Consider the following 14,743-nt stretch of genomic DNA (forward strand, 5'->3'; position numbering starts at 1 on the left):
CAAAGACGCTTTTTATGATTTCAATCTTCTTGAATTTGGGGATACTTTGCTTGTGACCCAATATATGGTCTATTTTTGAATATGTGTCATGAGCACTTGAGTAGAATGTATATTCCGTGGCACTGGGGTGAAGTGTTCTGAAGATGTCTATTAAGTCCATCTGATCTAGTGAGTCATTTAGTATTGCTGTATCTTTGCTGATTGTTTGTCTAGAGGACTTATCCAGTGATGACAGTGGTGTATTAAAGTCCCCTACTATGATTGTATTGTTGTCGATCTCTCCTTTGATATCTTCCAGAAGATTTTTTATGTATTTGGGTGCTCCTGCATTGGGTGCATATATGTTTATCAGGGTTATATCTTCTTGTTGTATTGATCCTTTTAGTATTATGAAGTGGCCTTCCGTATCTCTTGTTATGGCCTTCACTTTGAGGTCTATTTTGTCCGATATAAGTATTGCTACCCCAGCTTTCTTTTCTTTTCCATTAGCCTGAAAGATATTTTTCCATCCCTTCACTTTCAGTCTGTGTGAGTCCTTTCTAATGAGGTGGGTCTCTTGTAGACAGCAAATGTATGGGTCATGATTTTTTATCCATTCAGCCACTCGATATCTTTTGGTTGGAGCATTTAGCCCATTTACATTTAAAGTTATTATTGAAAGGTACTTGTTTGTAGCCATTTCTTTTTTGTGTGTGTGGCTGTTTTCTTTCTGGGATTTTTATTTCTTCTTTTCACACCAGTCCCTTTAGCATTTCTTGCATTGCTGGCTTGGTGGTGATAAACTCCCTTAGCCTTTTTTTGTCTGTGAAGCTTCTTATTTCCCCTTCAATTTTGAATGATAGCCTTGCTGGATAGAGTATTCTTGGATTCAGTCCTTTGCTTTGCATCACTTTGTAAATTTCCGTCCATTCTTTTCTGGCCTGATGTGTTTCTGTTGAGAAATCATTTGATAATCTAATGGGAGATCCCTTGTATGTAACTTTCCGTCTCTCTCTTGCAGCCTGTAAGATTCTCTCTTTGTCCTGAACGTTTGCCATGGTAATTATGATGTGTCTTGGTGTGGGTCTTTTCGGGTTCACCTTGTTTGGGACTCTCTGGGCTTGTGTGACTTTTTTCTTCCCCACCTCAGGGAAGTTTTCTGATATTATTTCTTCCAATAGGTTTTCTAATCCTTGTTCCTCTTTCTGTTGTTCTGGCACCCCTATTATTCATATATTGTTTCGTTTCATGTTGTCCCAAAGCTCCCTTAGGCTCTCCTCCTGTCTTTTAATTTTTTTCTCCAACTGAAGTACAGTTTGGGTGTGTTTTGCTTCCCTGTCTTCTAATTCACTAATTCGGTCTTCCGCTTCTCCTAGTCTACTGTTGATACTTTCAATGGTGTTCTTTATTGCAGCTATATCGCACTTCATTTCTTCTTGGGTCTTACTTAAGTTGTCGATTTTTTCATCTGTTTCTTCTTGCTTCTTGCAGAGGATGTCGATTTTTTCCTCCATCCGGTGTATGCACTCTAGGACCCTTATTCTGAATTCTTTTTCTGTCATGTTGTATGCCTCTGTATCACTTAGCTGCTTTTCTGGTGAGTCCTCCTTTTCTTTCCTTTGGGGATTTCTTTGTCTACCCATGTTTGATCTCACTGACTTATATAGATATTGAGTCGTTCAGTGGCTGCTCCCTAGGTGGCAGTGGCTCCTCGGGCTGTGGTTGCTCCTTGGGCGGTTGTGGTAGCAGCTGCTCCTCTGTTGTTAGCGGGTCTTCTGATGGGTGCTGTTCACAGCTGTTGTGGCTCTTCTGGCTGGTGGAGGGAGGCTTCACCCACAGCAGCTGTTCCTCAGACAGAGCGTGTGGAGATCAGGAGGCCACTGTTGCTTGGATCTGCTGCGTTGATTTAAAGGCACAAAATACAACACAACAAGGCACAACGTACCAGGCACTGAACACAAATGAATTACAGTATTAATAACCCCAAATAAAGATGGCCACCTGAGCTAAGAGAGTTGGGTGGTAAGGAAGAAAGAAGAGAAAAAGATAGAGAGAAAAACAGAAAAGAGAGGGGAAAAAAAGAAGAAAAAGAAAAAAAAAAGAAAAATAGAATAAAGTAGAAGAGGGGAGGAGACTATTCATATGAGGAGAAAACTCCGATAGAACCGCCACTAATCCCAACAAATTCCAGCAACGGATCCCTGGAGTGAATACAAACTACAAACAGCCAATAATATCAAGTGAGGCAAGGGAAAGCAGAAGCACAAAAATAACTGGCCGGGGGGGTGGGGGGGGGCAAGGAGGGGGAATGGGAGACAGAGAAAGAAAAAGAAAAAGCAGAACAACCTCACATACAATCCTTAAAGAAAAGAAAAGAAGAAAAAAACCCAATATACTCAACAATCGAGCAAGCAACAACAGAACAATAGAGAAAAGGAGAGAATAAAAAATTTGGATAGTGAAGAAAGATAAGGGAGAGGTGGATAAGGATTTAGAGCAGGTGATTGGAAAAGGGATATATAAGTAGGATGAAATTTAGACAGGGCGTATGAAGAATAGGGAAAATCTAAAGCAGGAATAGGGTAAGAGAAACAGGACAGCAAAAGGGGAAAGTGGGGAAGAGAGTTTTAGCATGGCAGCACAATTGAGGTAGAGGAAAATGAATGGAGAACCTTAGTCCCAAAATAAAATAAAGAGAAAATAAAATGACACTTTAAAAAAAAATGGTAAAATGGCAGCAGTAATAATACTGGTTAAAAATAAAAATGTAGCAATTAAAAGGGTAAAATCAGGTGATCAAAAAAGAAAATAAATGGTTTCTTAGTTAAAAGGTGAAACAATAATTAAAAAATATAATTAAAAAAAAATAAAAAAAAAATGGGCTGTAATGAAGGTGCTTCAGATCTTCTGCTCCTCTTTTTGGCACACCAGGTATTCAGGAGAATGTTGAATTTCCCTCTGATACACTGTTCCTCTGTGTTGTAAGCCACAGTCCTGATTTTAAGGCAGGCTACATGGCAGTGCGTCGGGATTGACCTCCGAGGGTATAGGACCTCTCTGACCAGGTGTTCTCTATTGTACCGGAAGCTGGTTTGGGAATGTCCTCCGCCCAGAGCTGGTTTTCCAGTAGTCACTCCCCGCTCTGTTTCCCAGGCTCCCCCAAAACAGCCTTCCCTTACAAGCTCTGTGACTGACCCCAACTGGGTAGTCCCTTGCACTGGGTTCAACAACCAAACGCACAGATTTAAGAGCCTGGGAAGTTGTGCGAACTCGCAAGGCTTCACCTTCCAAATCTGCGCGAAGTCTCTGCGCGCGCTCTGGCTCCCGGCACCGAGTAGCCGGCAAACTGGCGCAATCTGAGGCTGCCCGCCTGTGTCCCGTCCAACTGTGGGCTTATTTATAGCGTTCCCCTCTGCCAGCAGCCCTGGGGGTGCCCTTCCACACTCGTGGGTCACGCTGGCTCCAACGGCCGCGGTCTTTGTGGGGCGCAGAGCCCCCACCCCCCTGCGCGCGTTCCACTCTCCAACCTAAACTGCAAACCGCACCTTTGGGGAAAGTCTAACCTTTCTGTGGGGAGAAGCAGAGTTCCTCTGAGTTCACGTAGTCGCGCTGCTTGAGAGCCTTTATTGCTGGGATAGTAGCTGGTCTCTGGATGCCAGCGACAGTCACCCAAGATGGCACGGTCTCCGCGGCTGTGCCGGCGCACCTGGAGAGGTTTCAACCTCAGCCTCTAACCGTTCCCTTTATCTAGGATTTCTCTGTCTTTCCTGGCTGCAGACTGTCTCAGCTGAATCTCTTCTGCTTATTCAGGCTGTATGCTACCTGTTTCAGCTGCCTGCCCTTATCTGCTCCGGGACAAGGCACCAACACGTCTGTCTAAACCTCAGCCATTTTCTTCCTCCCCAGCTCTACAATCTTTAATGACCTTAAAAATACCCTTTGACCCTTTTAAAGTTAATTACCACGATCACATTCGCCTTAGGAAATCCGTGGCTACTTTCTGTCTTAACACATTTGTGTTTTCTACATATTTTATATAAATTGAATCATAAAAATATGTGGCCTTTTGTATCTGGCTTCTTCTATTTGGTGAATTCTTGGGGTCATTCATGTAGAAGTATGTGTCAATATTTTATTTCTTTTATTGCAGAATAGGCTTCTATTGTATGTTTATACCTCATTTTGCTTCTCCATTTATAGTTCATGAACATTTAGATATTCCCAGTTTGGAGATATTAGTAATGCTGCTGTGAACATTGAACATTTTCTTTTGTCTTGGGTAGATCTCTTGGAGTGCAATTACTGGGTCATATGGTAAATATATGTTTAACTTTTTATGACACTACCAGGTACCTTTATTTATTTATTTTTCTAAAAAAAAACTTTTTATTGATTTCTGAAAGAGAGGAAGAAAGAGGGATAGAGAGTTAGAAACATTAATGAGAGAGAAACATCAATCAGCTGCCTATCGGGGATGTACAGGAACCAAGGTACATGCCCTTGACTGGAATCGAACCTGGGACCTTTCAGTCTGCAGGCCGACACTCTATCCACTGAGCCAAACCGGTTTTGGCAATCATAGTACCTTTTAAAGTGGCTACACCAGTTTAAATTCTCATGATGAATTCATGAAGGTTTCATATTTTCCACATCTTCACAATACTTAGTATGCATGAAAAACTGCTAATAGGAGAATATGCTTGAGCATTGAATAAAAATGAGAAGTGTAACTTGCAGATATGTTTAGGTAACATTCAAGTTACATTCAACAGTATGACAATAAGGAGATATATGGAACTATCGCTGAGTTACTAGAAATAAGTTAGATCAGTGGTTCTCAACCTGTGGGTCGCGACCCCTTTGGGGGTAGAACGACCCTTTCACAGGGGTCGCCTAAGACCATCAGAAAACACATATATAATTACATATTCTTTTTCTGATTAATCACTATGCTTATTATGTTCAATTTGTAACAATGAAATTGTGGGTCACCACAACATGAGGAACTGTATTAAAGGGTTGCGGCATTAGGAAGGTTGAGAACCACTGGTTTAGATACATAGATGGACATCAGACCATTGAGGTCATTAGAGTTTTTTCATTTGTTTATACAACAAATGACATTATTGCTTCTTTCCCAACCCTAAGGTCTTCTTCTCCATGCAAAGATTCTCTTGACTAGAGGTTGCTGTTTTAGGTTCATTCTCTGTGAAACTGAGGAAAACCAGGGTTTTCCCCTCATGCCCGGGTTCTTATTCCGGCATCTAGAAGGGTTCAGGAATCTGGAGAAGGCCGCGCGTAAATGACATAGGAATCCGGGGACTAATAAAGAGTCCGGAGACGAAATATAATTTTGAAAGGCATTGAGGGTCAGAGGAGCTTAGCTAAAGGAGCAAAGATCCAAGCTTTTAAGTCTAAGGTCTTAGGTTCTCCCCATTCCCAAGACCCCATGCTTTTTATTAACACAACTTGTCCTGAGGCGAGTCAGAGATATACACTTCAAAGGGTACAGAAACATTGTCAGAAAGGGAGAATTAGCCTATGGCTGTTCAGGAGTTTGGCCAGTAGGAGGCAATAATATGTAGATTAAGATGCCTTGTACCTGTCTGGCAGCCACAATCAATAATCCCTTTTCAGAACTGGGGAAATGCCTTTAGCCATTCCCAACAGCTGACTACATGTGTCACTCAACCCTGTTGAGTCCCCAAGTCTCACCAACCTTTTGATGAAACTCTTGAAATTATGACATGCTGGAATTGGTTCCCGGCACCCTCACTCCATTTTTATCTGCATTTTCCATTTTTGGATCTTCTTGGTCATGGTAGATGAGTAGTTTTGATCCAGGAGTGGTTTTGCTTTTAGGAAAATGTAATGCACATTTGGGTGTCAGTTGTGACCTTAAGACCACCTACAGAAGCAGAAGCTATAGATTGTCCCACTGATCCTCCTCTTATTCGTTACCTCATTCACCTTCTCCCCTATAACAGACTAATAGAAATCACGGAAGAGGTTCTCCCAAAATTTATACCAAAAAAGAGTTGATTCAAGCAAAAACAAAAGAATCAAATATAAATAAATTGGAGCACATCCAACCCAAAATCTTCTGCATAGCAATGGACGCCTTCAACCAAATGAACAGGCAAACTTCAGAATAGGAGAAAATATTTGCAAATCATATATCTTATGAGAGGTTAATATCCAAACTATGTTAACAACTCACACAACTGGATAGCACAATCCTAAGGATCTAATTGAAAAATGGGAAGAGGATTTGAGTAGACATTTTTCTGAAGATGACATACAGATGAACAACAGGTACATGAAAATATGATCGGGTCAAGGTGGGGGCAGAGTAGGTGCAAGGTACACTCACCCCCTCCCAGCAACAAACTGGAATTACAACTAAAATATAAAACAATCAACCTGAATAACCAACTGAAGTGTAGCTGCTCAGAAGTCTGATAACCAAAGGTTTAGGGGAACAAGCTCCATCCTGACTGGGGAAAAAGAGTGGAGACAGGAAAATGGCTGTCCTCACACTCATGGGCAGAGGCTGAGATTCGGGAGCGAATTCTCAGCTGCAAAGGTTCCTGCTGAGGATCATGGGGATCTCAACCCCATGCCAGGCTCTGCAGCCCAGAGAGCCAGAGCCGGGAAGAGGTGCACACGAAACACCTGGCTGTGAAAATCAGCGCCCACATTTGGTTGGTCCTTTCAACAGAACCAAACTATTGAACAGCTCTGCTTCTCTTCTGAAAGCACCTCTTTGCCTGGGTGACACTGTGGACACCAAGTGACTCATGAGCCCTCAAAGGTTTTTCAAGGGAAGAACATCACAGATAGTTGGTTTCTGACTTTGGTTCCTGAAGCCATTCAACATTCCTTAGGAGACACCTTGTCACTTTTCAGTCAAATCAAAGGAAGAAGTGTTTCTCCTTGGAGGAAATAAATTTATCTCCCACCTTTGGTGCTTATGCAGACACAGCATCAGAGAAAAGTTTTTCCTTTTTTTTTTTTTTATCTTTGCGCCCCATGGGATCTGAATTGTTTGGAGAGTGCAGACAATAGAACAATTTACTTAATGAATAGCTAAGAGAATTCAACCCTTGAGGTGCTAAAAACTTTAAACATGTTCCCTTTTCCTCTTTCCTTAATTCCCTGATCACAGCCAAATAAAAACTCAATTGGGCTTCCCAGGGACAGACATTGGAGAACAGAAAGCTTCAGTGATATTCTTCAGAGAAGGTCATTGTATTCCAGAGAGCACTGGTGGGATGAGAAGGAAATGAGACAAAGTGGGTGCTGGGCTTTACCTCTGGAGTACTTAGACTGGGACAGTCCTGTATTATATAGTTTACGACAATGAAGTCCCTGTACTTTGAAGGTACTTCAGTTTCCCCTGAAACCTGTCTTGTACAGTCCTTGTTCTCATTTCTTTTCCCTGCTTTGGAGTCCAGGGCCTCTCCTCAGTAAAAATTATTTTCCGAAGATCTCCACCTCTTTTCTACCCTTCCCCATAACTGTAAGCTCTTCTTGATTTCCGTGTTCAACAATTTATTCATTAACTACTCACCAGAGATCGACTATGCCTGAGGTATTGTCTATTTTGTTATTAATATGATTGGGTGTCTTTATTGCATTCCCTGTCTATTTTGCAGCAGATTAGACTTACTGATAAAACTTAATAGTTCTATATCGTTGTTATTGTTGTATCCCCTCAGTGTCCATAATATTATCTACAAATTACATAATTATTTCTGTCATTCAGCTTTCAGGCTAATTTCCTTGCCTCAATTTTCCACTCTCCTTAAATGTTCAGCAAAATATCAAGTAATTGAATTTGGAATTGGCTGTATTGGTCTGTTTGTGAACATAACAAAAATATTTTAGTGAGTTGATGTATAATATCATGTTCTCTGCTGCTTTCAAACAAGTGTTCTTTATTGAATTAAGAAATTGCCATTGGTTTCTTCATTTAGCAAAAGGAAACCAACTATATGATGAGCTTGGAGATTTCTTTTTTGTGTTGTAGGTGATGCTTTTGGTCTCAATCTGTATTACACATCAAACATTTGTATATGTTGAGCACCTACTAAGTGCCGGGCACCTAATAAGTGCCTGGAATGACAATGGTGAGCAAAAACAGTTACAACTTATAACCCACAAATGAACATAAAGTGACCAACATGAGAGGCACTTTAAAGAATAGTACAGGATGCTCCAGCTGTGGGCCTCACACACTCTGCCCTCCCTGACCCCAATTATCTGTTTGCTATCTCATTGGTCTCTCAAATCCCTTCTGTTACCAAGGTCACCGACCCAAGTGCAACTGGAAATTCGGTTCTCTTAGTCCAAAATGCTTGTGCTTTTTGAATTTCTCCTAATTCACTATTATCCATCCTTCCTCTCATAGTTCAAGTATTCGTATTTTAGGGAAGCCTTTTCTACCCAACTCTACAGAGTCAATGGATCCTCAGTAATATTTTTTCTCTCCTTATTTAATCTGCATCTGACATTAGTAATAGTGGAACATGTTTATCATTGAAAATAGAAACATTTTCTTTCTTTTTAAATTAAAAATATTGGGCCCTAACCGGTTTGGCTCAGTGGATAGAGCGTCGGCCACAGGACTGAAAGGTCCCAGGTTTGATTCCAGTCAGTAGCATGTGCCTTGGTTGCGGGCACATCCCCAGTGGGGGGTGTGCAGGAGGGAGCTGATTGATGTTTTTCTCTCATTGATGTTTCTAACTCTCTATTTCACTCCCTTCCTCTCTGTAAAAAATCAATAAAATATATTATAAAAATATTGGGATAATATTGGTTAATAACAATGCATAAGTTTTAGGTGTAAAACTTATAATACACCATGTGTATATCATATTGTGTGCTAACGACTCAATGTCTTGTTTCCATCCATCACCAAATATTTCACTCCATTTTATTTCCTTTATCTCCCCCCCGCCCCCCAATCTCCACCTCCTCTGGTGACCACCATACTGCTATCTATGAATATGAGTTTGATTTATTTGTTCATTTGTTGATTTCTGTTTTATATTCAACATAAGAGTAAAGTCACATGGTTCTTGTTGATTTACATCTGATTTATTTCACTTAGCATGATGCTCTCAAGATCCATCCATGTTGGCACAAATGGCAGTATTTCATAGTTTTAATGTCTGAGAAGTATATGCACCTCATGTTCTTTACCCAATCATCTGTTCCATGTCTTGGTTATTGTGAATAATGCTGTAATAAGCATAAATCTACATACATATATCTTTATCAATAAATGTTTTTCAACTTTTTCAGTTGGATACTCTGAAAAGGAATTTTTGGGTGATAAGGTAACCTATTCTTCACAGTTTTTATAAATCTCTTTACTGTTTTGCATAGAGGCTGCACCAATTTTCTTTCCCACAAACCTTCACTTTTCTCCACATCGTCTCAAAAACTTATTTCTTTTCTTATTGATAACAGCCATTCTAACAGGTATGAGGTGGTATCACATTTGGACTTTATTTGCATTTCCCCTATAGCTAGTGCAGTTGAGCATTTTTTCATATATCTGTTGGCTATCTGTATGTCTTCTTGGGAAAAGTATCTGTTCAGGTCCGCAGCCCATTTTTTAATTACACTGTTTGTTTGTTGTTGTTCAGTTGGATGAGTTCTTATATACTGTGAATATTAGCCCCTTTATCAGAGGTATTATTTGCAAATATCTTCTCCCATTTGACTAATTGCCTTTTTATTTTCAAATCTTAAATTTGCCTTTCAATTTTTAGGATAATTTCCTTTATAGACACTTTGAATAATTTTAAATGAATCCTATTTTTTTACGTTTATGCCACTGATTTTAATGCAACACGTCTCCACTTGAGAGCATTTAAACATGCACACATGCCCTCGCACATGCTTTCTATTTTATTAAAATGGTAGTGTGTTTTTGTTTTCCCCTAGTATCAATGTAGTCTATATGTATCTTCCTCTTCTTGGAAGATTCTACTTGGCATGAAGTCTCTGAAAGAGGAAGCCATCGGGATCTTCATTAATTAGAAGCGCTGCATGACAATAAAAGATAAAGGTAACAAACCAGTTGAGTTTATAATGATGACTGCCAAACTTTAAGAGAAATACTAATACTGATCACCATGCAAGACAGATTTATTGTGATGTTAAGAACAGAAATTCCCTTTTGTCATACGTCCACTTTATGTCACAGAAACTACAATAGAAAAATTATATGCAACATCTCATTTAATTACTCACCCATCTTACATTGCAGGGAATATTTACTACTCCCCTGGTGTAAGTGAGGTATATGCAGGTAAGAGGGATTAAATAACTTTGTCGAGGTCACACATGTGTAACATGGTAGACTAAATTGTACCCCAGGAAATCTGACTCAACATCCAACTTTCTAAATCACAGCTCTATACTGTATTTAGACAGTTACATATCGAAAACAATTGTAATGAAAGATTAAATTAAAATGATAACAATTACTGTATTTAGAGAGAACATATGAAAATTAAAGGCATTTTTGAACCACACAGAGTGGTAAGAGCAATAACCTTTTTTTTTTGAAAAAAATGCAATAAGGCACATGGAGAATTAACTGTGACATCAATATAAAGCATCAGGTCACACAGAATTAAGTATGTTTGAGTTGAAAATACATGTTTTAGTTCCCAATATTAAATGAAAGAAACATGGAGGTTATCAAAGAAAAAGCCTTAAATGTGTTTATGTATTTCAAAAGGTTCATATTAAAGAAGAAATTGGTTAATGTCTATAAATTCAGATAAGTGAATTAGACCCACTCTGTAGAGCATTAAAAACAGAGAGAAAGTTTCTGTTAACTTAGTGAAAGTCTGAATAATTACTACAATTTAAAATAAAACTGGGGCCCTAACTGGTTAGTCTCAGTAGATAGAGCATCTGCCTGCGGACTGAAGGGTCCCAGGTTTGATGCTGGTCAAGGGCATGTACCTTGGTCGCAGGCACATCCCCAGTAGGGCGTGTGCAAGAGGTAGCTGATCGATGTTTCTCTCTCATCGATGTTTCTAACTCTCTATCCTTCATTCTTCCTCTCTGTGAAAAATCAATAAAATATATTTTTAAAAAATAAAATAAAATTGGGTTACCACTTAAATGAGTGAATCACTGTCATTGGAATGACTACTAGATCATGAATGATGTCCACACAAAGGTGAAATCAAAAGTTGCTGACTCCCTTAGATGCCTTTTGGCTGTTTACTGAATGTTGCTTTTGCCTCCTTCTTCATAAGATAAACCAGCTGCATGGAAGCAGAAAACCACACAGAAGTGTCACAATTCCTGCTCCTGGGTTTCTCAGATGACCCTAAACTGCAGCCCCTCCTCTGTGGAGTGTTCCTGTGCATGTACCTGCTCACTGTGCTTGGAAACCTGCTCATCATTATGGCCATCAGCTCTGACTCCCACCTCCACACGCCCATGTATTTCTTTCTCGCCAACCTGTCCTTTGTTGACATCTGTTTCACCTCCACCACGGTCCCAAAGATGCTGGTGAATGTCCAGGCACAGAGCAAAAACATCTCCTACATCGGATGCCTCATTCAGGTGTATTTTTTTATGACTTTTGGTGGAATGGACAACTTCCTCCTGACTGTAATGGCCTATGACCGGTATGTGGCCATCTGCCACCCCCTGTACTACACAGTCGTCATGAACCCACGCTTCTGTGGCATTCTGGTTCTGATATCTTGGTTCATCATGTTCTGGGACTCTCTGCTTCATACTCTTCTAATAAGGCAACTGACCTTCTGTGTCGGCACTGAAATCCCACATTTTTTTTGTGAACTGGCTCAGATCCTCAAGGTGGCCTGCTCTGACACCCTTATCAATAACATCGTCTTGTATGTGGCTACCGCCCTCCTGGGTGTGCTTCCTCTCACAGGAATTCTGTTTTCTTACTCTAAGATTGTCTCCTCTTTAATGAGAATATCCTCTGCAGGAGGGAAATATAAAGCATTTTCCACCTGTGGCTCTCACCTGTCTGTGGTCTCATTGTTCTATGGGACAAGCCTAGGGGTCTATCTCAGTTCTGCTCTGACCCATTCTTCCCTACAAAACTCAGTTGCCTCAGTCATGTACACCCTGGTCACCCCCATGCTGAACCCCTTTATCTACAGCCTGAGGAACAAGGATGTGAAGGGGGCTCTGAGGAGACTCCTCAACCTACCAGCATCTTGTCTGTGATAGAGCTCTGGCCTCAGAAGAACTAAGTGTACATTGTGTGCCCAAAGGTAAATGTTGCAAATTTAAATATCTGGTTCTTTTTCACTCCTAAAAGACATGTTTGTTTTATCTAGTTCCAAAACATGTGTGATTTTGCTTCTGTTTGTATTTGTATTAGTTTCATCTTAGCTACTCCCTGAAAAATTCCTTTTTTACTTTTCTTCCCTCTATTCTGTCTACAATGTTTCATGGTTCATCAACATTTTTCAGCTATTTTTAAGATTTCTAATTTTATGCCACAGCAGGTTTAGATCAGTGGGTAGAGGGTCAACCTGGGGACTGAATAATCCCAGGGTTGAATCCTGTCAAAGTGCCGGGGTCCAACCCCAGCAGGTCCAGGGGTTCCCAAAGGCGTAGACGGAGTCGGCGAAGAAGGAAGGACACGGAGACAGTGTTCAGTTGATCAGCAGCCTAGCCAGGATCTCCAGCCAGGATCTCCAGCCAAGTTCTGGTCTGGATCTCCAGAGAGGTTCTGCTTAGGATCTCCAGCCAGGTTCTGTGTCCATGTTCTCTTGTAGGTTCTCCAGACAGGTTCTCCAGGTTCTCCATCCAGGTTCAGTCACCAGGTTCTAGTCAGGTTCTCTTGCCAATTTCTGTAGTCAGGTTCAGTCCAGGATCTTTTGCCATGTTCTCTCGCTAGGTTCTGTCTCTAGGTTCTGAGGCCAGTTTCTGTCCAGGATCTTTTGCCATGTTCTCTCCAGCGAAGTTCTTCTGTCTCTAGAGAACGTTCTGTGTAGGTTCTGTGCCTCCTGGTTCTGTCTTTCTCTCTGTCTCTTGCTGTCTTGTTACATCTGTATTTATACCAGTTGATTCCAATCCTATCAATCTCTATTCCAAAGGTTAAGGCGTTTCTTATCTCCATTCCAGGGAGTAAAGATTATGTAGCTTAAGCATGATTATTCGTAGTTAAAGTGATTAATTACCCGCCTGGCACTTAGTTAAGAGGTTTTATTCCCTCCCTAACTTCAGGGGAAAATCCCTACCTGGGGAAACAACCTTTCTCAGAGACCTTGGTTAAAACACATAGTGCCAAGAAGGTGAGCAAACATATTAAGAACAGTATGCCATATATGCCAGGTCCCTTGAAACAGCAATCATGGACCGGCTCCCGGCATCAAAGGCATATGCCCAGGCTGTGGGCTTGATCCCAGGAGGGGGGCGTACAGGAGGAAGCCAATCAATGATTCTCTCTCATCATTGATGTTTCCATCTCTCTCTCCCTCGCCCTTCCACTCTCTGAAATCAATAAAATGTATATTTTTAAAAAGAATTATTAGTTTAAATTTAAAGCACTTATCATATCAGCTACTGATTTAGTTTCCCAAAAAGTTGTCCTCATATGTTGCCGATCTTCACCTTAGTTGGGTTATATGCTTATGTTTCCAAATCAAATTATATGAAAATCATACAGTAATCAGGACAACATGCTTATGATATCAGGACTCGACTTGTTTCTTCATATGGATGCCTTAATTTCATCTTAAAAATATTTATTTAGATATTTGCTCTCATTCACTTCACTTTTCAAAAAAATAGACTGCAAAGAAATTGGACTACAGCCTGGCAAGCTGACTTTGCTATCCTACCTTACATAGGAACTGTGATGTGGTTTTCAAGTTCAGAGTAGGAATCTAGATTTGAAAGATGGTTTCGACAGATGCCCTATAGGAATTTACCCGCTGGAAAACTGAAAAGTGTCATTATTTATTATCCTTCCTTCCATCCATCTTCCTTCATTTCATTTTTAATTTGACTAATATTTCCCATTATTGCAATTTTGAGAGACCTCTAAGACCCCAAACTGTATAATAATGAGTACAATACAATAAGAGTTGCTTTCTCATGTGATTTCATTTTATTCTGTAACTCTGCGGGGTGCCTCAGGAAGAAGAGTTACACTTATGTGGAACATGTTTGGAACTTGATTCTTTGAGGGAAGAATGTTGACAGAATTGAGTCTGCAAGGAAGCATGGAGGAGTACATGCTGTCAACGTTTCCCCCACATTCCCCGAGATCCTCTCACCATTTCCATTGCATGACTGGCAACATCCAGTACCAGCTGGAACCTACTTTGCCCAATATGTGGTAGCAGAACTGACAGGGAATTATGTCCTATCAGAGACAGCTCTTGATGGAGAGGTGTAGAGGATAGCATGTCTTTCCTCCTTTATCTGGAATAATGCTGAGGTTTATGTTTTTTACCATTTACCGGAATTTCCCCTGGAGATGAAATCTCTGCTTATTCACAGTGGTAGGTGCCATATGCAAGCTTCATTTGATAATTTGATATATTTTCTTTTGTGTATCAATTCCCCTCTCTCTCATCTATGTTCCGGGCTCCTTCCAATAAAGTGTTAGCACATTAATTCTTGTCTCAGCATCTGCTTTCTGCGTGAACAGAAGTCAACACAGGGGATAATCTGTGATCAATTAAGATAATATCGTGAAAGAAATTAGGGACTTTGGAGAAAAAACAGAAACTAA

General features: G+C 40.4%; 1 protein-coding gene across 1 annotated transcript; it reads left to right on the top strand.

Annotated features, from left to right (window-relative positions):
* Positions 1 to 11,280: 11,280 nt before the first annotated feature.
* Positions 11,281 to 12,219, top strand: LOC308519551 (olfactory receptor 7D4-like; the record flags this gene model as incomplete). The annotated part of the gene is made up of 1 exon (XM_081091573.1): positions 11,281 to 12,219. The coding sequence occupies one exon, from the start codon at positions 11,281 to 11,283 to the stop codon at positions 12,217 to 12,219; it is 939 nt and encodes a 312-aa protein (XP_080947699.1).
* Positions 12,220 to 14,743: the final 2,524 nt, after the last annotated feature.

This window comes from Myotis nattereri (assembly GCF_964212035.1).
Source record: "Myotis nattereri genome assembly, chromosome: 5".
In the NCBI taxonomy this organism is placed as follows: domain Eukaryota; kingdom Metazoa; phylum Chordata; class Mammalia; order Chiroptera; family Vespertilionidae; genus Myotis; species Myotis nattereri.